This window comes from Felis catus, chromosome E2 (assembly GCF_018350175.1).
Source record: "Felis catus isolate Fca126 chromosome E2, F.catus_Fca126_mat1.0, whole genome shotgun sequence".
Taxonomy (NCBI): Eukaryota; Metazoa; Chordata; class Mammalia; order Carnivora; family Felidae; genus Felis; species Felis catus.
The window spans coordinates 15,007,813-15,035,480 of NC_058382.1; the positions used below are offsets into that span (position 1 = coordinate 15,007,813).

General features: G+C 50.9%; 1 protein-coding gene and 1 long non-coding RNA gene across 6 annotated transcripts; one reads left to right on the top strand and one right to left on the bottom strand.

The window, feature by feature from the left end:
* Window positions 1-598: 598 nt before the first annotated feature.
* On the top strand, window positions 599-27,419 carry FBXO17 (F-box protein 17). Of its 5 annotated transcripts, XM_045046528.1 has the most exons (7): window positions 600-848; window positions 15,271-15,453; window positions 22,169-22,531; window positions 23,322-23,433; window positions 25,135-25,230; window positions 25,887-26,138; window positions 26,936-27,419. In XM_045046528.1, the coding sequence occupies exons 3-7, from the start codon at window positions 22,186-22,188 to the stop codon at window positions 27,018-27,020; spliced, it is 891 nt and encodes a 296-aa protein (XP_044902463.1). In that variant the 5' UTR covers window positions 600-848; window positions 15,271-15,453; window positions 22,169-22,185; the 3' UTR covers window positions 27,021-27,419. The 5 variants fall into 5 exon arrangements, with proteins under 5 accessions (XP_044902464.1, XP_044902463.1, XP_044902461.1 ...); XM_045046529.1 differs by lacking the exon at window positions 15,271-15,453 and having other exon boundaries at window positions 599-864; XM_045046526.1 differs by lacking the exon at window positions 15,271-15,453 and having other exon boundaries at window positions 601-848; window positions 26,936-27,418.
* LOC123382322 lies at window positions 11,880-12,463 on the bottom strand. The gene is made up of 2 exons (XR_006590537.1): window positions 12,257-12,463; window positions 11,880-12,061 (listed from the first exon to the last, which is right to left on the bottom strand). It is a non-coding gene; the product is annotated as an uncharacterized LOC123382322 (long non-coding RNA).
* Window positions 27,420-27,668: the final 249 nt, after the last annotated feature.

The window sequence follows — 27,668 nt, forward strand, 5'->3', positions numbered from 1 at the left end:
GAAATGGGTCGTGGTCCCATCCTTGCTGCTACTGAACCTCGGATGTTTCAGTGGTTTTCAGGGAAGGGGGCAGGTTTCCAAAGTGGGGGGCACGCGGGCTGTCGTGGCCGCAGAGAAGTACGCGTGGCAGAGAGGTCCTCCTCAAGCACAAGCCGGGCTTCTGAGACTCTACGCTGGGGACGCAGTGTAAATGCGAGAGAATCCCTGGGGATAGGAACTTGATCCAATGTTTCAAAACCAGGCCCAGGGTCGGAGTCACAGCTAAGCCATTTACAGCACTGGCCAGATGGCGGGAGAGACGTTTTGAATGGCGGAGGCGGCTGTAGGCAAGGAGGCCGGAACGAGGAGGCAACAAGATTTGGGGGGGAGGAAGCAGCTGGAACCATTCCCGCGACGGAGGCTCTTGGGGAGGTGGACCTCGCTGGGAGGAGGTGGCTGGGGGGGTGGGGGGGGGACCGGGACCTGGTATCAGATCGCCGGGCGCTTGGCAGCAGGGACGCGCGTGGTGTGGGGAGGGGGGTGGACGGGGAGTGTAAGCTCTCCAAGGGGCGGGCCCCCGGGTCCCCGAGCGCGGGGGCTGCGCGTCCTCCCCGCCCCGCCAGGCGGCAGCTGGGCCCTCCCCCGGCGCCTGCAGCCTCCCGGATCCCGCCCCTGCCTCGCTCCCGCCCGCCGCAGCCGCCCGCCCGCGGATCCCGGAGCCGCCGGCCCCCGCAGAGGACCGACTGCCCAGACTGCGGGTCCCGGGGCTCCCTGGGCGGGGCCGATCCCAGGGAGCCCCCCTGACTGCCTCCCAGAGCAGGGTGGGGAAAGGGATCTTAGCCCGCCGCCGCCTCCGAGCGGGCCGCCAGGTGAGCGTCGGGACAGGTAGGGACGCAGGTCGGGACGGGTGTCCCGTCCCCACTCGCCCCCGGGGCGCCCGGGGAAGGACTAACGCCCCCAGGCCCTCGCCGAGGGGCGGGTCCCCCCGGAGTCCTTGTTCCCCAGCGCCCCTTCTCCTGCCCTGCCCGGGTCCTAGGCTGTCCCAGCCAACTTCCGCCCCTTTAAGTCCAGAGTCGCACGGACGCACGTTTGAAAGCCCCAGGTCGTGCGGAAAGGGCTTAAAACGGGTCCTCTGACGCCCACGCCTTCCACCCGGCTGCTCCCGGGCAGAGGCCACGGTGGAAGGAACTCCCCCTCCCCCCAAAACGTACCCGACCAACACGTGTACTCCGCAGCCGGCGAGAGGCCAGACCCCTTTTACCAGCTCTGGTTTCTTCTGGCTGGCAGCCCCTTCGCCAAATCGGTGAATCAGAAGGCTCAGAGCCCCGTTTCTCGATTTAGCAACTTGGGCACAGTTTGTTTTTAGCTGCGGCCGCTCCTCCCGATTTAAATTTTGTTCTTCTGAGTTAACTTTTGCAGCGTTCAGTAATATTTCTTAACGCTCCATATCTTGTTCTTTCAGTCTGGATCCTTCAAGTTTAGAGAGCATCTGTTAACTAGCAATTTTGAAAGGCTGCAATATTAGGCACCTACTTTTTTTTTTTTTTTTAATTTTTTTTTTCAACGTTTATTTATTTTTGGGACAGAGAGAGACAGAGCATGAACGGGGGAGGGGCAGAGAGAGAGGGAGACACAGAATCGGAAACAGGCTCCAGGCTCCGAGCCATCAGCCCAGAGCCCGACGCGGGGCTCGAACTCACGGACCGCGAGATCGTGACCTGGCTGAAGTCGGACGCTCAACCGACTGCGCCACCCAGGCGCCCCTAGGCACCTACTTTTAAAATAAATACTTTTTTAAAGTGCCCCAGGACCGCCCAAGAACAAAAGACAAATGAGGCAGACGAAGCTTTGCAGCAAAAGCAGCCCCTTAAGCAACAGACCCCGGCCCCACGGCCAGTTAAAATTATTTGTAATTAATCGCACATTGCTCGCAGTTTCCCTATTGGCTGCTTTCATGACGTCAAAAAAAGTGTTTTAAACGTCTTTCTTGTTCTATGAAATATTGATAGGATCTGTTTGACTCCCCATTTTGTGAGGCCTGGCTGATGAATCTATTTTAATAATTTTTTTTTTCTTTTAATGTTAGAGAGAGCGCGAGCAGGGGAGAGGGTCAGAGGGAGAGAGACAGAATCTTAAGCAGGCTCCGGGCTTACATAGGGCCCTGGGATCCTGACCTGAGCCGAAATCAAGAGTCCAGGGTTCAACCACCCAGGCGCTCCTTCTTTAATAATATTTTGTAAGTTTATTTATTCATTTGAGAGAGAGAGAGAGAGCGCGCGCGCACACACACACACACACACACACACGCACGCGCGCAAATGGGGGAGGGGCAGAGAGAGGGAGAGAGAACCCCAAACAGTCTCTGCACTGTCAGCGCAGAGCCCCACGCAGGGCTCAATTTCACCATCAGTGAAATCATGACCCGAGCCAATACCAAGAGCCCGGTGCTCAACCCACTGAGCCACCCAGGCGCCCCAATATTTTTTAATAAAGTTTTTTGTATTTATTTAAATACGAATTTTTTCATCCAATCAAGTTATAGATGTGATTCACAAATCAAGTAGAAATGAGTCTGCCTTTTTATTTCCTATATATATAAAAGCAATATCTTTAAGAGCACGGAAAGGGAGAAGCAGTGTTTGATCTTTTTTATTTTATTTGGGGGGGGCAGTATTTTATCTTTTACTTTTTAAAATATTTTTTAAGTTTATTAATTTATTTTGAGAGAGAGAGAGAGAGAGAGCAGGGGAGGGGCAGAGAGAGAGGGATAGAGAGAATCCCAAGCAGGCTCCGCACCATTAGCATGGAGCCCGATGTGGGGCTCAAACCCACAAACCACGAGATGGTGACCTGAGCTGAGACCAAGAGTCAGGTTCAAAGCCTGGCTCTGCGGCTTTTGTGTCAGGTGACCTTGGGTCCGTGGCTCCCCTTCTCCAAGGCTCAGTTTTCCCGGCTGAAAAATTGGTACCTCCCTCCTGGAGCTGTTCGTGAGGCTTCTGTGAGATTCGATAAAGCCCTCGCCACGTGCCGAGAGCAGTTACTGTGCGGTTAACCGTAGCTGGTAGTTTATGAAGGCCTTTTCTTTCTTTTTTTATTTTCTTGTTTCTTTTTTTAAATGTTTATTTTTGAGAGAGTGTGAGCAGGGGAGGGGCAGAGAGAGCGAGCTGGGGACAGAGGATACGAAGCAGGCTCAGCTCTATTAGAGCAGAGCCCGATGCGGGGCTGGAACTCACCACCCGTGAGATCGTGACCAATGCGTGACATACTCACCGGGATAGTCAAATCTCACACCAGTGTGACTCAGCCCTGCCACCAAATGGGTCTGGGAAAGACTTCCAAAAGGTTTTCCAGGCTTTTGGATTTGGGGACTGGGGAGAGGAGATGGGGACCTGCACATTTCTCATTTTACGGAGAGGAAAATCCACTCAGAGAGGGAAGCCCGTTCCCCCAAGGTCATGAACAAGAGTTTGGGGTGGGGCTGGCCCAGGAGTGACTGACCATATAGAACCTGCGACACTCACCTTCCCCACAATGCCACTTTCTCTGCGGGCTGTCACCAGCAATTTCCGAAAGCAATGTCCCTTACTAGCCCGGTGATGCCTCCTCGCCCAGAAATATCACTGCTGCCTCCTGGGAATGAGATGATGCACAGAAAGAATTTTCCAGAGTGCCTTACCCAAGGAAAGCACTTGGCAAATGTGAATTATAATTTGCGCAAAGATGCAGTGAGACTGTTTCCTTCCTGGGTTCAATAACATCAGTGGTGTTTATTGATAGCATTAATATTTTTTAAATGGTGAATTATAACATCCATACAGAGAAGTATATAAAACAGATGAACAGTTTAACAAATAATTGTAAAATATGGAACCAGGGCCTAGGTCAGCAGTAAGAACATCGTCAGCCCCCAGAAGCTTCCCTGTGGGCACCTGGTTAATAGCCCTCTCCCTCCCCACAGGGGAAACCAGCGCCCTGACTTTTACGATACTCACGTTCCTATTTTGCTGTTTTTATTTTTTTTTTGTTTTTTTGTTTATTTTTTTTATTTTTGAGAGAGAGAGACACACACAGAATCCGAAGCAGGCTCCAGGCTCTGAGCTGTCAGCACACAGCCCGACTCGGGGCTTGAACTCGCGAACCGTGCGATCATGACCTGAGCCGAAGCCGGACGCTCAACCGGCGGAGCCACCCAGGCGCCCCTATTTTGTTCTTCTTTATATGGTTTTAGTACCCACGTGTGGATATTAGCGACACTTTATTAGTTTAGCCTGTTTGCGAACTTTCTAAGAGTAGCACCACGGGTGGGAGTATATAGTTTATCATCCAAGCAGGAAACTTTAGAAGTAGTGGAGGTCTGGAATTACCCGAATTACCCTGGGGACCTTATGTGTCGTAGACCAGGGCTGCCCCGCGGAATTCAAGCTGCCCGGGTGTCCCAGGACTCAACGTTCTAGGTGCCTTGCCGCCGTTCTGTGACCACCTTAATTTACTCCTACATCCTCCAGTGGATGGATGGGTCATTTCCAGACCGGAGCTGTTAGAGACAATTGTGTCATGAACATTCTAGTGTGTGTTTCCCGGCTCTGGGGTCAAATGGCTGGGTCCTGGGGCAGGCACACATTTTCAACTTCAGTAAAAAATGCCCATCTAGGGCGCCTAGGTGGCTCAGCCGGTCGAGCGTCCTACTCTTGATTTCGGCTCGGGTCATGATCTCGAGGTTTGTGAGTTCGAACTCCACCATCGGGCTCTGCGCTGACAGTGTGGAGTCTGCTTTAGGGGCACCTGCGCGGTTCAGTTGGTTTTGGCTCAGGTGGGGTGGAGCCCTGTGGCAGGCGGAGCCTGCTTGGGATTCTCTCTTCCTCTCTCTCTGCCCCTCCCCTGCTCCCCCTTGCGCGCTCTCTCTCAAAATAAATAAATATTGAAAAAAACCTCATAAGAAAATAATTGTACTTTTTAAAGATTATTCGCTATTGACCTTTGTAACTTCAAATGTTATGCTTCACTTCTTTTTCTGATTCTGGCAACTTCTGAGTCCCGTGACGTGAAGCCGGTGAGCCAAGCATCTTGGTTTCCCCTCCTCCCGCCTTGGTTTCCCATCTTTTGTTACTTGTACATTTATTTTCACAGTGTCAAGGTTGATAACATCTACAGTCTGTTCTGTTACCATATTTAAGTCTTAGATGCTTTCACTGTAGAGTTTCCAGGGTTTTCCTGACAGCTTCAGTGAGGTGTAATTTACATACCATAAAAGTCAGCCCTCTAAAGTGTGCAGTTCAGGGATTTTTTAGTGAATTTACAGAGTCGTGCAGCTATCACCAGTTTTAGAGCATTTCTGTCACCTCCAAAATATCCCCCGTGCCTATTTGTGGTCACTTCCCCGTTCCCCAGCCCAGCCCCAGGCAACGACTAATCTTTCTGTAACTTTAGATATGTCCTTTGGGGACATTTCATGTAAATATATCATACAGTATGTGGGGTTTGTGTGTGTGTGTGTGTGTGTGTGTGTGTGTGTGTGTCTGGCTTTTTTCACTTAGCATGCTGTTTGGGGGTTCATTCATATCGTAGTGTGTACCCATTCTTGGTTCTTTGTGCTGCCGATCAGTGTGCTGTTGTGCGGATAGACCACGTTTCGTTTATCCATTCACCAGCGGACGGACGTTCGGATCGTTTCCAAATAGATAATGTTGCTGTGAACGTTTGCAATCAAGCCTGTGCGTGGACACGTGTTTTTACGTCTCGTGGGCAGGTAGCCTCGTGATAGAATTGCTGTGTTTCGTGGAAAGTTTATGCTGAGCTGTTTTTGTTAATGTTCACCTTTCAAAGAAACTGCCTGTTTTCCCAAGTGGCTGTCCCATTTCACGTTCCCATCAGCAACATGCGGGGGTTCCAGAAACTGCCTGTTTTCCCAAGTGGCTGTCCCATTTCACGTTCCCATCAGCAACATGCGGGGGTTCCAGTTTCTCCGGGTACTGGCCAATCTTTTGAACAGTAGCCATTCCGGTGGGCCTGACGTGGTGTCTCATCGTGATTTTAATTTGGAGTTCCTTAATGACTAATGATGTTGAGCATCTTTTCATGTGCTCGTTAGTCATACACATATCGTCTTTGGTGAAATGTCTCCTCAAATTTTGTGTCTATTTTTAAAGTGGTTTGTTTGTCATACTGTTGAATTTTAAGTGTTCTTTATATATTCTGGATACGAGTCCTTTATCAGATACACGATTTGCAGACATATTCTGCCAATCTATAGCTTGCCTTTTCATTTTCTCACTGGTGTCTTTTAAGTGCAAAAGTTTTAAATTTTGAAGATGTTTAATTCATCCATTTTTTCCTTATACGAATCACACGTTTGGTGTCTTATCTACGAAGTCTTTGCTTGACCCAAGATCATTAGAGTTTTCTCCTATTTTCTTCTAAAAATTTTTATGGTTGTAACTCTTAAATTCAGGTGTATGGTTTATTTTGAGTTGATATTTGTGTGTGGTATGAGGTAAAGGCCTAACCTCATCTTTTTGCATGTAGATTTCTCATCACCGTTTGTTGAGAAGACAGCCTTTATGCTAAGAGACCAGATCTTATTCAATTTTTTTTTCAACGTTTATTTATTTTTGGGGGGGACAGAGAGAGACAGAGCATGAACGGGGGAGGGGCAGAGAGAGAGGGAGACACAGAATCGGAAACAGGCTCCAGGCTCTGAGCCATCAGCCCAGAGCCCGACGCGGGGCTCGAACTCCCGGACCGCGAGATCGTGACCTGGCTGAAGTCGGACGCTTAACCGACTGCGCCACCCAGGCGCCCCTAAGAGACCAGATCTTAAATGTTCTCACCACAAAAAAGAAACGATAATTAAGTGACATGATTGGAGGTGCTAGCTAATGCTAAAGTGGTAATCATCTTGCAATACATAAATGTATCAAATCAACACATACACCTTAAATTTACACAATGTTATATGTGAGGTGTATATATATATTTATATGTATATACTCAGATATATATATACATATACATACATGTGTGTACATATATATATATATTTTTTTTTTTTTTTAAGAAGAATGTTCCTAGTTTAGTGAGAATGTCTCTAGCCTCCAGGTCAAATTGATTCTTTTTTCTTGCATATTGTCAAATTGACATAACATGGATACAGTTAGTGTATATATTTGGACCACAATTTTCTTAAGCAGTTTTTTGTTTTTCCTGCAGTTTGTCAGAGCTTTAATTTTTCCCTTTTTTTCTGAGTTTTTTTGTTTTTTGAGTGTATTTACTTATTCTGAGAGAGACAGAGTAGTGCAAACAAGGGAGGGGCAGACAGAGAGGGAGACAGAAAATCCCAAGCCGACTCTGCACTGCCCGTGCAGGGCCCAATGCAGGGCTCAAACCCATGAAACCACGAGATCGTAACCTGAGCCGAAACCAAGAGTCGGATGCTCAACAGACTGAGCCACCCAGGAGTCTCTAGGATTTTATATTTTTAAGTTTTTCTAAGCGATCTCTGCAAAAGAACGTGGAGCTCAAACTCAAAACCATGAGGTCAAGTCACATGCTCCACTGACTGAGCCAGCCGGGTGGCCCTTTAATTTTTCCCTTTTGAGAGAGGTATTTTCTGGGTTCTAACTCATCCAATCTACTTTTGGAGAATTTTTTTTCTTCTAGAAAACATTCTTCCTTTTATAATATCCTGTCCTTACTGTGTTTTGAGTAACTTCTCTAATCTAAACGTACCCAGGGCAAATGTACCAATTTGCAGGGCCCAGTGCAAAATGCGTGGATGGGCCCCTTGTTTAGAAAGGATTGAGAATTTCTGGGGCGCCTGGGTGGCTCAGTTGGTTAAGTGTCAGACTTCAGCTCAGGTCATGATGTCACAGTCTGTGAGTTCGAGCCCCACGTCTGGCTCTGTGCTGACAGCTCGGAGCCCGGAGCCTGCTTCGGATTCTGTGTCTCCCTCTCTCTCTGCCCCTCCCCCACTTGCGCTCTGTCTGTCTCTCAAAAATAAATAAACATTAAAAAAAAATTTTTTTTTAATCAAAGTAACTGGTATGATGGGGCCGGCTTGGTCGGTAGAGCACATGACTCTTGATCTCGGGGTCATGAATTCGAGCCCCACGTTGGGTGTAGAGATGACTTAAAAATAAAATCTTAAAAAATAAGTAACTGTTTTGAAATTTGGGGCTGTTATAAATATAGTCCTGCTTTCCCACTGGCTTCTTAAGTCTAGTTGAAGGGATGACTGAGAACTGTGTTTGGGGACAGCACTTGGTGTTAGCAGGGAGAAGCCAGTCTTTGCTGGGAGCTCACTCCCAGAGGCTTCATGCAGTTTCTTTATTTCTTTTTTTAACGTTTATTTATTTTCGAGGGAGAGGGAGAGACAGAGCGTGAGCAGGGGAGGGACAGGCAGAGAGAAAGAGAGGGAGACAGAATCTGAAACAGGCTCCAGGCTCCAAGCTGTCAGCACAGCACCCGATGCGGGGCTCGAACTCACGAGCTGTGAGATCATGACCTGAGCCGAAGTCAGAGGCTTAACCACTCAACCGACTGAGCCACTCAGGCGCCCGGAGAGATCTTTTAAAGTAGAAATGAGCAGTCGCCACTGAGGTCTGTCCAGCACATCCAGTCTGCCAATCGTCACGTATTTGAATAAGGCCTTTCCAGACCATTCCGTCCACCCGAGCTGGCTTAGAACAGAAGAACCACCTTGCTGACATTTAGAGTGGTGAAAATAGCGCCTGGGTGGCTCAGTCAGTTAAGCGTCCGACTCTTGGTTTTAGCTCAGGTTGTGAGTGTTGGGGTTTTGGGGGTATGGGTGGTGGTCGTGGGCTCCGGCCAAGAAAGAATTCTTGAAGACGTCTTTGGTGCAAAAAGGTGATTTTATGAAAGCCCGGGGACAAGATCCGTGGGCGGGAAGAGCTGCCTTCATGCAGTTTCTTTAGAGAACAGTCCTCCGGTATGGTTTTGTTTTTCCCGTGGATGAATGTTGGGCAGCCGGAGACCTGTGTGGCGAAGCACATGGGGAGCAGGAGAGGGAGTGGGGAGCCCATAGGCGCAGTCATTGCGAAGACAGCCGACCTCTGTCCTGACTCTGCTCTCTCAATCTCCACCTGCACACCTACCCCAGCCTGGCCCCCCTCGACCCCTGGCTCTGGGTCCAAAGCCTCTTGAGGTTAGGGTTAGCCTCCTTGAGGCTCCATTGTGCCCACTTTGAGTTTGACCCTGGCCCCTACACTTGGGTCTGCTTTCTGTCTTTCTGGAAAATAGTGGCATTCCTTTTTTGTGGATGGGCTTCCTCCTGTTTGCTTTGCGTTTGCATTTCTTTGCCGTCCATGGAGAGGACATCCTTTGAGAGGGAGATCAGGCTGCCCAGATTCCAATCCCCGGTCCAAGGTCTGACTGCTGTGTGACCTTTTGGGAGTCATTTTGCCTCTCCGGGCCTCAGTTTCCTCCTGGTGTGATCAATTGGGATAATACAGAAGTCACAAATGGCCACACCCATTCAGTTCCTGGGTCTGCAGATCTGTCTGTTATCTGGCCCATACGGTGCCTTAATCTTTTTCTAATGCATTGCTAACCTTTAAAAATTGGGTGACTTCACATGGAAACTGGGGTTTCCAGTTTCTTTTGAACAAACTGGAAGATGTGGCCAAAGCAGGCCAACCTTCCTCCTTGGCGGTAAAGGAACCAGAGTACACAGATTGGCACAGACTTCAGGCTGGCTGTACCTTCTGGTTTGCCAATCACCACCACTCTCCGTTTCCTCCTACCCAGCGGCCTCGTTTAAGATACTGCCCATCTCAGGGGCGCCTGGGTGGCTCCGTCGGTTGAGCGTCCGGCTTCGGCTCAGGTCATGATCTCACGGTTTGTGAGTTCGAGCCCCGCGTCGGGCTGTGTGCTGACAGCTCGGAGCCTGGAGCCTGTTTCAGATTCTGTGTCTCCCTCTCTCTCTGCTCCTCCCCTGCTCATGCTCTCTCTCTCTCTCTCTCTCTCTCTCTCTCTCTCTCTCAAAAATAAGTAAACATTAAAGAAAAATTTTTTAAAAAGGATACTGCCCGTCTGGGAGTTAAGCGTCCTATTCTTGGTTTCAGCTCAGGAAGAGATCTCCCAGTTGGTGAGTTCGAGCCCCACTTTGGCTTGGTGCTCATGGGGCAGAACCTGTTGGGGATTCTCTCTCTCTCCCTCTCCCTTTCTCTCTGCCCCTCCCTCGCTCCCTGTCCCTCAAAATAAATAAACTTTAAAAAAAAGAAAAGGATACTGCCTGTCTGTTGGAGGCATTTGAACTTGCTTTTCCTGGGATACCGTTTCCAGGGCATCGAGCACAGTGGATCAGGCACATAGGACTGTCACTGTTAAGAGGCCAGCCAGGGGCAGCAGTGTGAGTGGGGGCCCAAGCCCAGCCCTTACCTTCATTGGCAGGCCAGGCCACCCCAGGGTTGGATTCACCCAGAAGGGATGGCTGTTTTTTAAAGCTTTATTTATTATTATTATTATTTTTTTAGTATTTTTAAAGTTTATTTATTTATTTTGAGAGAGAGAGAGAGAGCACATGTTGGGGAGGGGCAGAGAGAGAGGAAGAGAGAGAGAATCCCAAGCAGACTCTGCAATATCAGTGCAGAACCCGATGGGGGACTTGAACCCATGAACCTCGAGATCATGACCTGAGCCAAAGTCGGCCGCTTAACCTTAGACTGAGCCAAGATTTTCTTTTTCTTTTCTTTTCTTTTTTTTTTTTTTTTAAGGCATCCCTTCCAGGGGTGCCTGGGTGGCTTGGTCAGTTGAGCATCTGACTTTGGCTCAGGTCATGGTCTTGAGGTTTGTGAGTTCAAGCCCCACATCAGGCTCTGTGCTCACAGCTCAGAGCCTGGAGCCTGCTTCGGATTCTGTGTCTTCCTCTCTCTCTGCTCCTGCCCTGCTCACACTCTGTCTGTCTGTCTGTCTCTCTCTCAAAAATAAGCAAACATAAAAAAATTTTTTTAAATAAATAAATAAAAATAAAAGGCATTCCTTCGGGGTGCCTGGGTGGCTCAGTCAGTTGGGTGTCCAATCGGCTCAGGTCATGATCTCACGGTTTGTGGCTTCGAGCCCCATGTCTGGCTCTGTGCTGACAGCTCGGAGCCTGGAGCCTGCTTCGGATTCTGTGTCTCCTTCTCTCTCTGCCCCTCCCCTGCTCACACTCTATTTCTCTCAAAAATAAATAAGCATTAAAACAAATATTTTTTTTAAATAAAAAGGCATCCTTTCTGGATGGCTCAGTTCGTTAAGCATCTGACTTTGGTTCAGGTCATGATCTCACAGTTCGTGGGTTTGAGCCCCACTTCCGGCTCTGTGCTGACAGCTTGGAGCCTGGAGCCTGCTTCAGATTCTGTGTCTCCTTCTCTCTCTGTCCCTCCCCCACTTGCTCTCTCTCTCTCAAAAATAAACACTAAAAAAATCTTTTTTGAAATCAACCCAAAGACTGATAAAAGCCAGCATAGGCCCTGATTATCAGCAGCTCGTCTGACTTCTTGAAAGGGAAGCCACATCAAATCTTTGAACCTGCATGTAATTCTTAAGAGCAAAGAATTCTGATCTCGGTTTATTGAGAAACAACATCAGCGCTATGGTTCAAGAGCAAAGACTTAAAATTAATAAGGGAAGATGTCAGGTAGAGGAAACTCCCCCGAGGGCACGAAAAACAAGCCATTCTGTCAAAAATTAAAAAGACAATTGACAACAAGTGGTCCTGGCAACTGCAACTAGACTGAGAACACATCATTGAAGGGACTGAGAACGGCCCATTGTTGCCGAGAAAACCTATTGGGTGTTTTCTTGTCAAGTGAAATATACACTTACTGTATGATCCGAGAATGTCCCTCCTGGGTATTTACTCATGAAAAATGAACATGTATGTCCATACAAACACTCATACCTGAATGTTCATTGCAGCTTTATTCACAACAGCCCCAAACGGGAAAGAGCCCGATGTCCCATCATGGTGAGTGGATAAACAGATTGTGGTTTATCTGCTCGATGGAATACTCCTCAGCGATAAAAAGGATCCAAGTACCGATTGACGCATGCAACAACGTGGGCGGATCACAGAGACGTTATCCTGAAGGAAAGAAGACACAGGGGAACATACTGTATGTATCAGCCAGAGTCCAGTCGGGAGACAGAAACCAGGCAGTAAATTGAAGGGAGAACGTTTAATAGACAGAATTATTAATTATAGCAGGGAAAATAGCTACTAAGAAATGAAGAGAATGCTAAAGAATATAGAAATAGCAGAGATCAGGAGCAGTACCACCTCTGTGATCCAAGACTGAGAGCTTGACGGCGCCTGGGTGGCGCAGTGGGTCAAGCCTCGGGCTTCTGCTCAGGTCACGGTCTGGCGGTCCACAAGTTGGAGCCCCGCATCAGGCTCTCTGCTGTCAGCACGGAGCCGGCCTCAGATCTTCTCTCTCAGTCCTCCCCCACTTGCACGCTCTCTCTCAAAAATAAACATTAAAAAAAAAAAAAAGACTGAGAGCTTGAGAAAGATGACAGTCCCAGACCCTGATCTCATTCGAGAACTCTTGGAGGAGGCTCGCAAAGGGCATAGGAGCCGCCCCCCCCCACCCCCCGCCCCGGTCGTGCTGCACCTGGAACTTGATGGAAAGGCCCCCCTCTGGAACTTGCCAGAAGTCTGTCCAGCGGGATGCTGGGGAATGCAGTTCGCAAGGAAGTGGGGCGCTCGAGGCAATTGGAAACCGCCTGAGGGGGGGGCGCCAGGGGACGGCGCTGGCCGCGGGGTGCTGGCAGGCACGGGAGAGGCTTGCACGCTGCAGGTGCCTGAGAAGCTGCCCTGGGGCGACGAAGCTGGAAGAAAAAAAGAAAAAAAAAAAAAAAAGCCTTCTTCCTGTCGTGTTCCTCTGGCGCCCTCTACTGGGGAAATTCAACCTGTCAGCCGGCACAGAAAAGTTTAAATGGGCAAACTCGAGTTTGGCCAAGGGGAACTATGAGGCAGTATATGCCTCTGTGGATTCGCCTTGGGGAGAGGGTACACAGGGGAGGGGAGTGGGCACATGTGAAGCTCCCTGCCCCCTCTGAGCTCTGCCAACTCCCCACAGCACCCGCGCTGAACGGGTATGTTATATGATTCCATTTGTATGGGATTCTAGGAAAGAATGTTAAGCATCTGATCATAAGGTCATGATCTCATGGTTCGTGGGCTCGAGCCCCGCTTGGGGTGAGCCCCGCTTCTCTCTCTCTCTCTCTCTCTGCCCCTCAGTCACTAGTGCCCTCTCTCTCCCTCTCACAATAATGCTAAAATGCTAAAATTTTAGCCTGGGTGGCTCATCGGTTGAGCGCCTCTTGGCTTCAGCTCGGGTCATGATCTCGCAGTTTGTGGGTTCGAGCCCCAGGTCAGGCTCCAAGCTGGTGGTGTGGAACCTGCTTGGGATTCTGTCTCCCTCTCTTTCTGCTCCTCCCCTACTTGCTCTCCATCTCTCTCAAAATAAATACAAATTGAAAAAATTAAGTAATCTTTAAAAATGATGCTAAAATTAATAAAGGTAAAATCAATACAAATTCAGTAATAAAATTAATGAAGGACGAACATCCTATAAAATGAAGACCACTTAATGAATCATGAGCCTTGAAAATGAAATTCTAGGAGCTCCCGGGTGGCTTAGTCAGTTAAGCGTCCAACTTCGGCTCAGGTCATGATCTCACAGTTCTTGAGTTCAAGGCCCACATCGGGCTCTGTGTTATCAGCACAGAGCCCCGTTCGGATCCTCTGTCCACCTCCCTCTCTCTGCCACCACCCCCCACCCCCCGGTGCGCTCGCTTTTTCTCTCTCTCTCTCTCAAAAATAAACATTTAGGGAAACGAAAGAAAGAAAATGAAATTGTATTATTTGGCCTTTGACAAAAGTAGGCTTTAGCTGGAGAGACCGTATGGAGATAGACAAGAGCCTGCCAAGCCCCAGCTGTTCGAGTCTCCCCATCCCAGGCGCCAGACAGGGGACTGAATAAGCCCTCAGATGACCCAGCCGCACCCCTGCCGGATGACAACTGCACTCCAGCCCCCGAGAACTGCCGACCTGCGCCCAGGCAACTCCCAGAGCCAGAAAAAAAAAATCATAAAATAATGGTTATTGTGAGTGGATTCCAGCAAACAAACCATGTCAATGGTGTCATCACTGAGTCATGGAGGTATTTTGGGGCAATATTTTCCAGTCACTATAAAAAGGCCACTGGCCCCACACAATTTGAGGAACTGCTGAGGAGAGAGATAAGCGAGCTTACTAGTTTCCAGGGACGCCTTCGCTTTAAATAGTCCCATATTGGGGCGCCTGGGTGGTGCAGTCGGTTAAGCGTCCGACTTCAGCCAGGTCACGATCTCCCGGTCCGTGAGTTCGAGCCCCGCGTCGGGCTCTGGGCTGATGGCTCAGAGCCTGGAGCCTGCTTCCAATTCTGTGTCTCCCTCTCTCTCTGCCCCTCCCCCGTTCATGCTCTGTCTCTCTCTGTCCCAAAAATAAATAAACGTTGAAAAAAAAAATTTAAAAAAAATAATAAATAAATAAATAAATAGTCCCATATTTTGTTTGGCAAGTCCGGGGAGAGCTTCTCTGACATCTTTTTGTCCCTTTCCGTGGACTGCCATCTCGGCTTATTGTTAGGGTTTCTCCTAAACCTTTTACAGAAAGGACTCAAGCTGTACAGCCTGATGAATATTTAACACACACATATAGCCAGGCCTCGGGTCAGGAAACGGAAACAAAATCCTTTCTAAATCCTTTCTAAATGAGTACATCTCTGCCTGCTTAGAATTTCTTTTTAATATATATGTATTTTGGGGGCGCCTGAGTGGCTCAGTCGGTTGAGCGTCTGACTTCGGCCAGGACATGATCTCACGGTTCGTGAGTTCGAGCCCCGCGTCGGGCTCTGTGCTGACAGCTCGGAGCCTGGAGTCTGCTTCGGATTCTGTGTCTCATTCGCTCTCTGCCCTTCCCCCGCTTGCGCTCTCTCTCTGCGTCTCAAAAAATAAAAAATGTAAAAAAAAAAAAGAAAAAAGCATATATGTATTTTTAAGTTTATTTGTTTATTTTGAGAAAGAACGCACAAGCAGGTGAGGGGCAGAGAGAAGGAGACACAGAATTCTGCGCCATCGGCACAGAGCCCGATGCGGGGCTCGAACTCACGAGCCCTGAGATCATGACCTGTGCTGGGATCAAGAGTCGGATGCTCAACCGACTGAGCCACCCAGGTGCCCCTGCCCAGTTAGAATTTTTAATGCTGCCTGAAATTCTCTTAGCAGAGATTTTTTTTTTTTCTTAAGATTTTATTTTCAGGTAATCTCTACACCCAACGCGGGGCTCAAACTCACAACCTCGAGATCAAGAGTCGCAGGCTCCACCGAAGGAGCCAGCCAGGCGCCCCAATGGCAGAGAATTTGTTGTTGCTGTTCAGCACGTGTGGTCACCATGAAGTGAGCCATCGTGTCATCGACCACAATCTCAAGGTGCGAACGACTCCGGATGGTTAAATAAAACGAAATAAAGGTATCACACCAACAAAAATACCTATCGTCAGAATAGCTAAAACGGGGAAGCGGCCCATGTCCAACAGCCGATGAATGGATCAGCAAAATGGAATATTAAGCAGCTTTAAAAAGGAAGGAATTCTGGGACGCCTGGGTGGCTCGGTCGGTTAAGCATCCAACTCTTGATTTCGGCTCAGGTCATGATCTCAGGGTCGTGGGATCAAGCCTCGAGTCGGGCTCCACGCTAGGCATGGAGGCTGCTGGAGACTCTCTCTGCCCCTGCCCCACTCTCTCATCAAATTTTTTTAAAAAGGAAAGGAATTCTGATTTATGCTACAACACGAGTGAACCTTGAGGACATTACGCTAAGTGAACAGGCCAATCACAAACGGGTGCTGTATGATTATTCCTCTTAGGTGAGTTACTTAGAGTGGTCGAAATCATACAGACGAAAAGGACAGTGGTTAGCGGGGGCAAGAGGGAAGGGGGTGGTGGGGAATTACTGTTTTTACAAGGTGAAAAGACTTTTGGAGATGGATGGCAGGGATGGTGACACGTTAATGTATCTAATATCACTGAATTGTACACTTAAAAAGGGTTATGATGCTAAACTTTATGTTACATGGGTTTTACCACCAAAAAGAAAACGGTGGAGAAAAAGAATGAGCCCCGTAAACAGGCAACAAATATAAATAAAGTAGATTTCTGAATTAAAAAATAATAATAGGGGCGCCTGGGTGGCGCAGTCGGTTGAGCGTCCGACTTCAGCCAGGTCACGATCTCGCGGTCCGGGAGTTCGATGGCTCAGAGCCTGGAGCCTGTTTCCGATTCTGTGTCTCCCTCTCTGCCCCTCCCCCGTTCATGCTCTGTCTCTCTCTGTCCCAAAAATAAATAAAAAACGTTGAAAAAAAATTAAAAAAAAATAATAATATGCTAGTAGTCAGTACTTAAAAACAGCATTGTTCAAAAACAAAAAATCAAGGGCGCCTGGGTGGCTCAGCCGGTTAAGGGTCGACTCTTGATTTTGTGAGTTCAAGCCCCGCATTGGGCTCCGCGCTGTCTGCAGGCTGACAGCCTGCTTGGCATTCTCCCTCTCTCTCTGCCCCCTCCCTGCTTGTCCTGCCTCTGTCTCTCCCAACATAAATCAGTAAACTTAAAAATTCAAAGAAACCAAAAACACATGCTATTCCCGAATTACGTTTCCTAGGCTCAAAGGAGATAAATACGTTGCATAGGCAAGGAAGTGGGTAGTCGGGATTGGAACCCAGATTGGTCTGTGTCTGCACTCAGGGTGCCCGCTGTTTCTTACCGGGCGGGGGCTCTTTTGGCTTTCGGGGCAGGACGGTTCTTTGTGGAAGGTACCCATCCCACACAGTGCAGGTCACTGAGCCTTGTCCCATTTAGTTAGTGCTGCATAACAGACTACTCAAAACATAGTGACCTAAAACGATAACCTTTATATCACGGCTCTGGGGGTTGGCTGGGCTCAGCTAAGCTGTTCTTAGAGGCTCACACGCGGTGCCGTCTGACAGTGACTGGGGTTGGGTCACCTGAAGGCTTATTCGCCCCTGTGTCTAGCCCCCGGGACGTGACTCAAACAGCTGGGGCTCCCCGGACTTTTCTCCGCCTGAATTCACGGGGTCTCTCCAGTGCGATGACTTCAGGGCAGCCAGACTTAAGCAATGACTCGGGCAGGGGTGTCCTGGAGCCGGCTTGTGAGAGCAAGACTGTGGGCAGCTCTCCAGCCCCACAGTTCGGGGACTTCATGTTGGGAGCTTGTGATGAGCGGCGGCAGGTGCATTTACCCAGATGTCAGTCAGTAAATGCTATGGACCCAGACTCTTTGTCTCCTCCTTGTTAACCATTTAGCCCGCGCACCCACTGGAGTCAGGGCTCCCAAGGCACCTGTCCCAAGAGAGCCAGGCAGTGACCTGTATCTTTTACGACCCCGCCTTGGAAATGCCTTAGCGATGTCACATCTGTGGTGCTCTGAAAGTTGAAGCAGTCACAGAGGTCTGCCCGTGTCAAGGGGAGGGGTGTGGACTCTCAATGGAGGGCAGTCGAGTCCCAGAAAAGCATGTGACGTAGGATATGTTACTATAGCCATCGTGGTCTGCAGAGCGTCCCGGGTCCTGGAAACTGCCTTCCAGTAGCATCCCCTGGTCGCTGTGCCGGCCAGTAAAATAACCACACCCTCCCCCCCCCAACATACGCAGCCCCAAACACTCTGACAGCAGGGCATTGTTGTGCCTTACGTGTCCCATACTGGCTCAGCCAGTAGTTGGCATTCAGCCGTGTGGACATCATGGCCATAAGGCTCCTTATGGCCCTTTAAGCAATTTGTTTTGTTTTTAAATGTTTATTTATTTAGTTTTGAGAGAGAGAGAGAGCGCGCGCGCGCGCGCGCACACACACACACACACACACGGGGGAGGGGCAGAGAGCGAGGGAGTCACAGAATCCAAAGCAGGTTCCAGGCTCTGAGCTGTCAGCATAGAATCCGGCACAGGGCTCGAACCCACAAACTGTGAGATCATGACCTGAGCCAAAGTCGGACGCTTAACTGACTGAGCCGTCCAGGCGCCCCCCACTCCCCCCTACCCAGACAAGCATTTTGTATACTCAGGGCTCGTAAGGTACATCACTTGAAGGTCCTTGCTCCTTGGCAAAGTCTGCCTGCACTCATCTTGTGAGGAGGCCACCCCAGCTCCAGAGATCCCTTGTTCGCCAGTGTCCAGCACATTCTTTTTTTTTTTTTTTTTTGATCAGCACATTCTTAAGGAGAGCCAAGCCAGGAAACCACACTCTAATGAGTTTCACGTCCATGACAGGCAAATTGGTAAGCTTGGTATTAAATTGTTGCTAATTATTCATGCAACTAAGAACCACTTGGGGAAAAGCACACCCTGTCTCTTGAAGCCTGTCTTATAACCCATCACCGAATCAGGGTGAAGGGGGGTATCAGGACCCATGTGGGTGGGTCACTAGCCCTCCGCAGGCTTCTTAACAAAACCTTAATCAACTTATTTAAAAATAATAACAGCTGTCACGAGCTGAGCACCTCCCGACGTTAGACAACATAACAACGTAACAAGCATTAGATCGTTGGAGCCTGTTAACCCGGGGCAACCTCCTGTGATCGGTTTGCCCATTACACAAGATAATGGGATTCGGTGAGATGACCCAGCTTAAATGCGCAGCACAGTCGCTTAATAAAGGCCCAATAAATGTCACCAGATGAAAAAAATCATAGCTAAATGGCTATTCGTCATTCTTTTACGATGGGTAATAATAATAGCAACTAACATAATTTGGCGTTCAATATTAATTTAATGTCACTCATTTCTGAGACACAGCGGTTTTTCTTAAGTGCTTTACACACATGAACCCGTTTCGTCTTTACAACAATCCCGTGCAGTAGGTACTGTTACCATCCTCGTTCTCAGAGAAGGAAACGGCACTAAGAGGTTGAGTGATGTGACCTCGGTCACATAACCACCTAGCGGCAGAGCCAGAACTTGAACCCAGGCTGGCCAGGATCCAGCCACAAGGTGTTCATCGCTAGGCAGTTCTGCCCCGATGGAGAAAATGCAACGAGTTTCTCACTAGGTCTTGAGCCCCATCACTGAGTTCTTGCTAAATAAAGGTGTTTCACCTTGCCATGCCTCAGTTTCCTCATCTGTGGAGTGGGTTTCTGATGTGATGATTCATTTGTTCATTCCATGAACATCTGTTCATTGAATACTTACTATGTGTCAGGCACTGGTGTGGACGGGGTGGTGTGTAATATACAAAAGAAACAATAACTCTTCCTCATGGTGATTATAATGCAGTTAGGGAGACAGGCAATAAACAAAGTAAAGTAGATTATATATACTTGTGTGTGTGGTGTGTTGAGGTGATAGGAGCTTTAGAGAGGTATAGGACAAAGGAAGGGGGTGTAGGTGGTGGTCAGGAGGCCCTGAAATTGTAAACAAGGCGGCCAAGGATGGTCTCATGGAGAAGTTGACATTTGAGCAAAGACTTGAAGTCTGGAGGTGAGCCTAGAAATCCTCTGGATCCGGGTGGCAGGAACAGCCCATGCGAAGGGCCTGGGGTGTGGGGGCCGGTGTCGCTGGGCAGAGGGGGGTAAGGGGGAGATGAGGGCAAGGAGGTGATGGGGGCAGACTGTGTGGGAGCTTGTGGGCCACAGTGAGGACTCTGCCTTTACTCTGAGCGAGGTGGAGCCCGAGGCGGGGGGGGGGGGGGGTGGGCCCTGAGCAGGACAGGGACAGGACCTGACTCGGGTGCTCACCCCGACCTGGCTACTAGTGAGGAACAGACACCTGGGGAAAAAAACAGGGAGACAGTGATGAGCCGGGTGGGAAGTGTACGAATGGGCAAGATTCCCCAAGGGAGTGAGTGGTGATGGAGAATACAGGAGGTTCAAATACCAGTCCCCGACGTTGCCAGATCAGAGGGAGGATGGACAGTCAAGGAGACTCAGCAGGAGGCACCAGGCAAACTCGGAGGGGTCCAGAGGTTGTGGGGCTTGGAGCCAAGTGAAGAGGGAATAACCCTCTGTGGCAAGTGCTGCTCAACAGGTCCAGCAAGGTGAGGACTGAACTCTGACTTTGATTTAGCACCGAGGGGGTCACTGGTGACCTGGGCATGTCAGGGGGGCGAAGCCTGATGAGACAAGATTTAAGAGAGAACAGAAGTAGAAAATATGGAGGCAGAGACTGGAGACAGCTTTTTTTGAGAAGTTTTACCATAAAGAGGAGCAAAGAGGGGTGCCTGGGTGATTCAGTCGGTTAAGCATCCTACTTCAGCTCAGGTCATGATCTCACGGTCCGTGGTTTCGAGGCTCCCGTCGGGCTCTGGGCTGATGGCTCGGCGCCTGGAGCCTGCTTCAGATTCTGTGTCTCCTTCTTTCTCTCTGCCCCTCCCCTGCTCATGCTCTGTCTTTCTCTCTGTCTCTCAAAAATAAGTAAGTGTTAAAAAAATTTTTTTAAAGAAAAACATTTAAAAATTAAATTTAAAAAGAGAGAGAGAGAGAGAGGGGAGCAAAGAAATGGGGCCAGAGCTGAAAGGGGAGGTGAAGTGAAGAGAGGGTTTGTTTTCAGACGAGAGGGATGACTGTGTGGACTGCTGAGAATGATCCAGTGCGAAGGGGGAATCCAAGGCGTGGCAGAGAGTGAGGAGAACTTGAGACTGAGGCCTGGAGTGAGTGGGAGGGGTGGGAGCAGGCTGGGGAGGGGGGGGGGGCTGGGGGCGGGGGCTGACGTTTGCAGAGCAATCAGGGGAAAGCACAGAGGCCACGGGGCAGGGAGCTGGTAGATTGGGTGATGGGTACCTGTGAAAGTTCACTTCTCATTGCTTGTATTTTTTTCTGCAAAATAAGAAAGCAAGGGGAAAGTGAAGAGGTGGAAGGCAGGGTGTGATAAGCTAGGCTAGCGCTGGGGGAGAAGGTGCGAAATAGTTATGTATAGAGAGGAGGAGCCTGTGGATAAGAGAAATGGTCTCTGCTTGCCGGGCCGGGCTGGGCTGGCCCGTGTGGGTCAAGTTCACAACCTTGAAGTGAGACCAGCCAGTGGAGTTGTGTGTCCTTTGGCGACCTTAAAGTGGGTAGGCAGGGGGCTGATTGAACCAAGGTCACGTGTCGGAGGAAGCCGGAGGCCAGGATGTATGCAAAGAATGTTTTTAACGAGTATCTGAGCAGTTTAAACTGGATAAGGAAGACACGAGGACTTGGGGGGCGGTGAGGGGCAGTGAAAAGGAGGTAGACACAAAGGATGGGGGAATCACAGTGGGCTGGAAGGATTGTGGGGGTCTGGGGCACTGGAAGGAAAGAGCTGGAGAGAGAAAGGGTGATGGTTGGCAAGGAGATTGAGGTCTTGAAGAATCTGTGGTTATTGAGACAAGGTCTAGGTGTGACCATAGAAGGGAGAAGACAGCAGGTCAGAGAACAGAGAGGCCGGTGGCCCAAGGAAGGATCACATACCTGGATGTGGAAATGACCAGGGATGTTGAGAAGAGCAGCGTGAGTGGCAGTGAGCCTGAAGCTAAAGTCATGAAGTGAGTAGCGATCTGGGTCAGCAGATGATGCACAAGGCGGCCTAATGAACCGCCTATTCTGATGACACGGGAATCATAGCTGGGGAGTTTGAGGGGAGGATGGGAGAATGGTCTGGAAGTAGCACCAAGGAGCAAGATTCACCCATTTGGAAGGGCCACAGGAGAGCTGGGTTTTGGTGAGAGCAAGATGACAAGAATGTTCAGCGAAGAGAGCGAGGAAATGGGTTTTGCTGACGACAGTTCAGAAGTTTCAAAGGCCCAAGGAGTTGGGAGCCGGCTGGGCGATGGGGGTGGAGATGGTTTCCTCCTCGGTGGGTTTTTGTGCGCGTTCGTGGTCATACACGTAAACTGACTAGCCTGACTCAAGTGCACCGGCCAGACATGGAAGCCGTGGTGAGCGGTAGTGGGGGTCATGGTCAGACCAGGGGTATTTTGCTCAAGGGGGAAAGGTGGGAAACCGATCGCCCCAGAGCCAGTGAACGGTCAGGAAATAGGTACCCGGTTTTCACGGCCCTAGCAGCCCCTGGTCCTCCACCGGAGCTGGTGGGGTCACGGTCAAGCTGCAGGGACCTTGCGTCCTGGGAGAGATGAAGGGAGGCCACATTGCCCTGACCTGCTGACCCCTCTCAACCCGCAGGATTCCGGCGGCCTGAGATGGGCGCCCGGCCTTCGCGGCGGCGGCTGCCCGCGGACCAGCCCATAGCCTTGGACGCGCTGCCCCCGGAGCTGCTCGTGCAGGTGCTGAGCCACGTGCCGCCGCGCGCATTAGTGACGCGCTGCCGCGCAGTGTGCCGCGCCTGGCGCGACGTGGTGGACGGGCCCACCGTGTGGCTGCTGCAGCTAGCCCGCGACCGCAGCGCCGAGGGCCGCGCACTCTACGCCGTGGCCCAGCGTTGCCCGCCCAACAACGAGGACGAGGAGTTCCCGCTCTGCGCCCTGGCGCGTTACTGCCTGCGCGCACCCCTCGGCCGCAACCTCATCTTCAACTCCTGCGGAGAGCGTGCGTGCCGGGGGCGGAGCCAGGGGCGGGGCCGGGGAGACCGGAGCATTGTAGGGGGGGGGGGGGGCCGAGCCAGGCTTAGTGGGCGTGGTCAGGATAATGAGGCGGGGCGGGGCCGGGCAGGTAGCCAGGGGGCGTGGCCGAGGGCAGAGCAGGGTGGTGGGGGGAAAGAGATGGACTGGGGCGGGGGGTGGGGGCAGGTGCTGTGGGCAGTGAAGGGAGACGAACTGGATGGGCGAGAAAGCTGGAGGAGCCAAGAGTCGCGCCCTGGCAGGAATGACACGTGCTTGGACTGTAGACACAGTGGGCGGAGTTAAGGGGGAGGACTGTGGGAAAGCCAATTGGGTGGCTGGCGGGGGCGGAGCTTGCATGGATATATGAAGCCGCATTGAGAGCCTGTGGGGAGGGGGAACTGAGCGAGTGGGCGGGCCCAAGGCAGGGGCAGCCAGGAGGCTGCTGTAAGAGGGGGTGGGACCTTGATGGCAAGAGCCCGCAGTTAGGGCTCTTCATTTACCCAAGTGGGTAAATGAAGTAGATGAAGGGAGACAGAACTGGAGGCGGGGCCGAGTGGGGCTGAGGGCGAGTTGAGTGGAAGGGCAGGGCTAAATGACGCGGTGGTAGGGTGGGAACAGGAATGCCCGCGTCTGGGAGGCGGGGCCAGAGTGGAAGAAACCGGGGGCGGAGCGCAGGAGGGAGGAGTCGATGGGCGGGGCAAGCTGAGCTGTGGCGGGCGGTCGGCTGGGCGAGCGGCAGGTGAATTCCTCGACTTCAAGGTTGTTGTATCCCACAGAGGGCTTCAGAGGCTGGGAGGTGGAGCACGGCGGGAATGGCTGGGCCGTGGAAAAGAACCTAACACTGGTGCCGGGGGCTCCTTCCCAGACCTGCTTCGTGACTTCTTTCCAGTGAGTGGCCCCTGATCCCTGGGGCAAGGGCCTTGAGTTGGGAAGGGGACCCTACCTACATCCTCTCTTTCCCTCATTGATTTACTCAGTCAAATATTTGTTGAGGGCCTGCCAGTACCAGGCCCTGTTTTATATGCCAGAGAGATACCAGGAAAATTCAGAAATGCAGTGGGGGAGACATTAAACACATAAAACAGTGAAATAATAATGACAACAAAACGACAAACATTTACATATAACTCTTTGAATCCTGGCAACAGCCCTGTGACACAGATAGTATGATTATCTCCACTTTATAACAGGCACAAAACGTAGCCAACATCTAGTAAATGGCGGAGCTGAGATCTGGGCCCAGGTGGTCTGGCGCCAGAGCTTCCGATGGTGATAAGTTCTATGAAGACATCAGAACAGTTGACTGGTTGATTCTCTCTATTCTCCTACCTCTTACCCATTTTCCTTGTTCCCTCCTCCCATATTCAACCATTCTCATGTGGCATCATCCAGCTCGCTAGTAGTTGCCAGTATATTGGGCATGAAGTGATGTCTCATTGACGTTTTAATTTGCATGTTTTGATTTACTAATAATTAAGCATCTCTCCAAGTGCTTGTTAGCCTTTTGGAATCCCTCTTTTGGAAATTGCCCATTCATCTTTTCTATTAGGGTTGATGTCTTATTCTTGTTATACGAGAATTCCTCATATATTTTAGCCCCTTGTCCGTCCTGGCCATCTACTATCTGTATCAACTGTGTCCCTGGTGTTCTTGGTTGTTATTTTCACATATCAAATGCATCGCTTGTTTGCTTTAGAATGTGTTTTTGAAATTTTGGGTAAAAAAAACCAGTCCCTACCCAACAGTATTCTCTCATAGTCTCTTCTAGTAGCCTCATAGTTTTATCTTTCACATTTAGATCTTTAATCCACCTTTGAATACGGCGTGCCGCTTCTATCGCTAACGAAGTTGCCAAATATACCTAGGTCTGTCCCCGAGCACTCTGTTCTCTTCCACTACGCTATTTCTATTATGACGGCATGTTCAAATTAGGGGGGACTGTTTACAGAGGGGTAGGCAGACCACAGGGGAGACTGCGTGAACCTTAGGCTAGTCACAGTGAGGGGAAGGGGCATTACCAGCCCTGGGCCTGACAAAGGTAAGGGGAGGACGCAGCTCCTAAACCTGAGACAGAGAAGGCTGTGAGGAGAGGGTCCCGTGGAGCTGTATCCTTTCATGAAGAGATGTAACAGTCCCACGGTGATCCATTGGGAGGGAGCCAGGAGGCCACATAACCTGATTTTACTCTCCTCTCTCCCTTCCCTCCTGCTAGAGCTTCCCATCTGGGAAGTGGGACCCATCTGGGACCCAACAGGAAGGGGAGAGTAAGGGAGACCAGTCCACACAGGCAGTACACCCTCAGACTTGGGCCTCCGCACTTTAGGAGACTCCAGGATTGCCTGCTCAGTGTTGAGCATCCATTTGTACTCCTGTCGCAGTCCCCACAAATGTTAGGGACATACAGGTCAGCCTGTATCCGGAGCCTAGAGCCTGGTGGAGAATGGTGGAGGGGATGTGAGAGGCCAATGGGATCGCCCCGCCCACCATATATCTTGTCTAGTAGAGCAAACCCCAAGGGAGGCTTCTTGGAGGAGGTGATTTCTGGGCTGTGACTTTCTGCCTCATCCCTTCACCATCTCCTCTTTCCAGATGGTGCTTCAAGAGGCAGCTTGTGGACTTGGTGATGGAGGGGGTGTGGCAGGAGCTGCTGGACAGCGCCCAGATCGAGATCTGTGTGGCCGACTGGTGAGGAAAGAATGGCAACCTGCCCCAAGCGTCACCCGTGGTGGCAGCAGTCGCGCAGAAGGGGTTCACCTGGGCCCCCATCAACCCCCTGGGCTGGCCACTGCTACTGTGCTCCTGGAGTGAGGCTGAGGGGGGGGAAGTGATGCTCTCACAGTGGCAGAGGCAGGGAGGGGCAGGGTTTTGATGAGCCCAGAACCCCACTCTGCACTCTTCCCTGTCCCCCGTCAGCAGGCCCCAGGGTTGTTGACATGGGGGCCATTGGCCGGTGCCCCATCTCGCCCACTCCTCCCTCATCGCCCACACTCAGTACGGACCCGAAGGGTCTGTGGACACCCAAGGCCCCAGGAAGGTTTGGAGCACTGTGCCCTGAGAACTGAGACTCAGGGGGGCAGAGTTGGGATGGAGGCAGCGGTTCCAGAGCACTCGGGCTCTTTCTTCAAGCTCTCACTCCTCCATCAAAGTCTGGTTTCTTCCCTGGGGCTCTGGCTCCTCCCCAGAAATACCCAGGCTTCTCCTCCCCTGGGGGCGGTGGTTCCTCCCAGACACACACACACACACACACACACACACACACACCACAAAGCCTCTAGAATCCACCCCAGGGGCACCCAGGCTCTTCCCCGCAAATTCCCAGGACTTGATCTCTCCATGTGCAGGGTGGGTGTGTGCGACCCTCACCCAAGTGCAGGGAGGCTTAGTCCTCAGCCTCCCTCTCCCCGCCCCAGAGACCGGGTGGGTGGCGGGGACATCAAGGCTCACCACGACCTGGCAGGTGGGGTGCCCGCGAGAACTGTGGCTGCATCTACCGGCTCCGGGTCCGCCTCCTGGACGTGTACGAACACGAAGTGGTCAAGTTCTCGGCCTCCCCCAACCCGGTCCTTCAGTGGACTGAGAGAGGCTGCCGACAGGTGGGTCCAGACTGCCTTGTGCCAGGCACAAGAGGCCACATCTTGTAGGAGTGCAGTTATATGAAATGTCCAGAATAAGCAAATCCCTACAGAGAGAAAGCAGACAGACTAGCGATCGCCAAGGCTAGGGGAAGGGAGGGATTGGAAGTGACAGCTAACGGATATGAGGCTTCTTTCTGGGCTGATGGAAATGTTCCAGAATTAGATAGTGGTGATAGTTACATAACATTGTGAATATAGGTAAAAGCCACTAAATTGTGCAGTTTAAATGGTGCATTTTGTTAGGTGAATATTATCTCCGTAAAAAAGTTTTGCAAAGGATAAGAAGTGCCAGAAGCCAAAGTTCTTCCGTGGCCTACGAGGCCCCACGTGATCTGCCCCTTACCTCGCTGACCCATCTCCTGTTCTCTCGTTTGCTCCAGATACACTTCTACCCCAGGGCCTTTGCACTGACCGTTCCTCTGTTCCAAACACTCTTTGTCTCTGTCCTAATCCCCGCATGGCTCTCTCCCCTCCTTCGGGTTTCTGCCCTAGTGTTGCCTTAGTGATGCCTTTGCTCACTCACTTTACAACCCCACCCTCCTGCATACCTTACCCTCTGCCTCTTACCCCCAGCTGTCTTCAGGGTCTGAGTCCCCGACTAGACTGTCAGGTTCACCAGGTTGTTCTTCGCTGCTGTAGCCCCAGCACCTAGAGCAGGGCCTGGTACCTACTTGATCCTTGGGGAGTGCCTGTTGAGGTGGAGGAAGACAGGGCCCCCCAGCTCCTCAACCTCCCGCTCTCCTTCCCCATTACAGGTGTCTCATGTCTTCACCAACTTTGGCAAGGGCATCCGATACGTGTCTTTCGAGCAGTATGGGAGGGACACGCGTTCCTGGGTAGGGCACTACGGCGCCCTCGTGACCCACTCCAGTGTGAGGGTCAGGGTCCGCCTGTCCTAGCCGACCAGCCTGAGCCAGCCTTCCAGAGTGTACTGCCGTCTGCCAGACGTCATCAGTCAAAGACAGCTTTGCAGTCGGGAGCCGGATGCCTGTGGACAGTGAGGGTCCCGTGTGGCCCATTCCTGGCACACCTCCAGTGAACCCCACTTGCTGCTGCTTCAGCACGGTGTCACACATGCTGTGCAAGAAACCAGGGACCTAGGGCGCCTGGGTGGCTCAGTAGGTTGAGTGTCTGCCTCTTGATCTCAGCTCAAGACGTGACCTCGTGGTTTGTGAGATCGAGCCCTGTGTCGGGTTCCGCGCGGACAGTGCAGAGCCTGCTTGGGATTCTCTCTCCCTCTCTCTGCCCTCCCCTCGCTCATGCTCTCTCTCTCAAAATAGATAAAATAAAAAAGAAAGAAACAAAAAGAAACCAGAGATCCAACAAGACCGCTCACAGCTTTCTGGGGTAGAGGGTGGGGAGTCAGGGGGTAATCAGAGAGGTTTCCTTTGCAAATTATTTGCTTAGATACGTGGACATCCGTTGGCAGCCGGGGTCAAAAAACAGGCCAAACCAGGATTTCTAATCGTAGGGAAAGCTGCTGACCGT

Coding starts and splice junctions, on each gene's coding strand:
- FBXO17 (XM_045046529.1), top strand. CDS start 22,186: ATGGGCGCCCGGCCTTCGCGGCGGCGGCTGCCCGCGGACCAGCCCATA. Junction 22,532..23,321: donor CTTCAACTCCTGCGGAGAGC/GTGCGTGCCGGG, acceptor TGTATCCCACAG/AGGGCTTCAGAGGCTGGGAG. Junction 26,139..26,935: donor CTGAGAGAGGCTGCCGACAG/GTGGGTCCAGAC, acceptor TCCCCATTACAG/GTGTCTCATGTCTTCACCAA.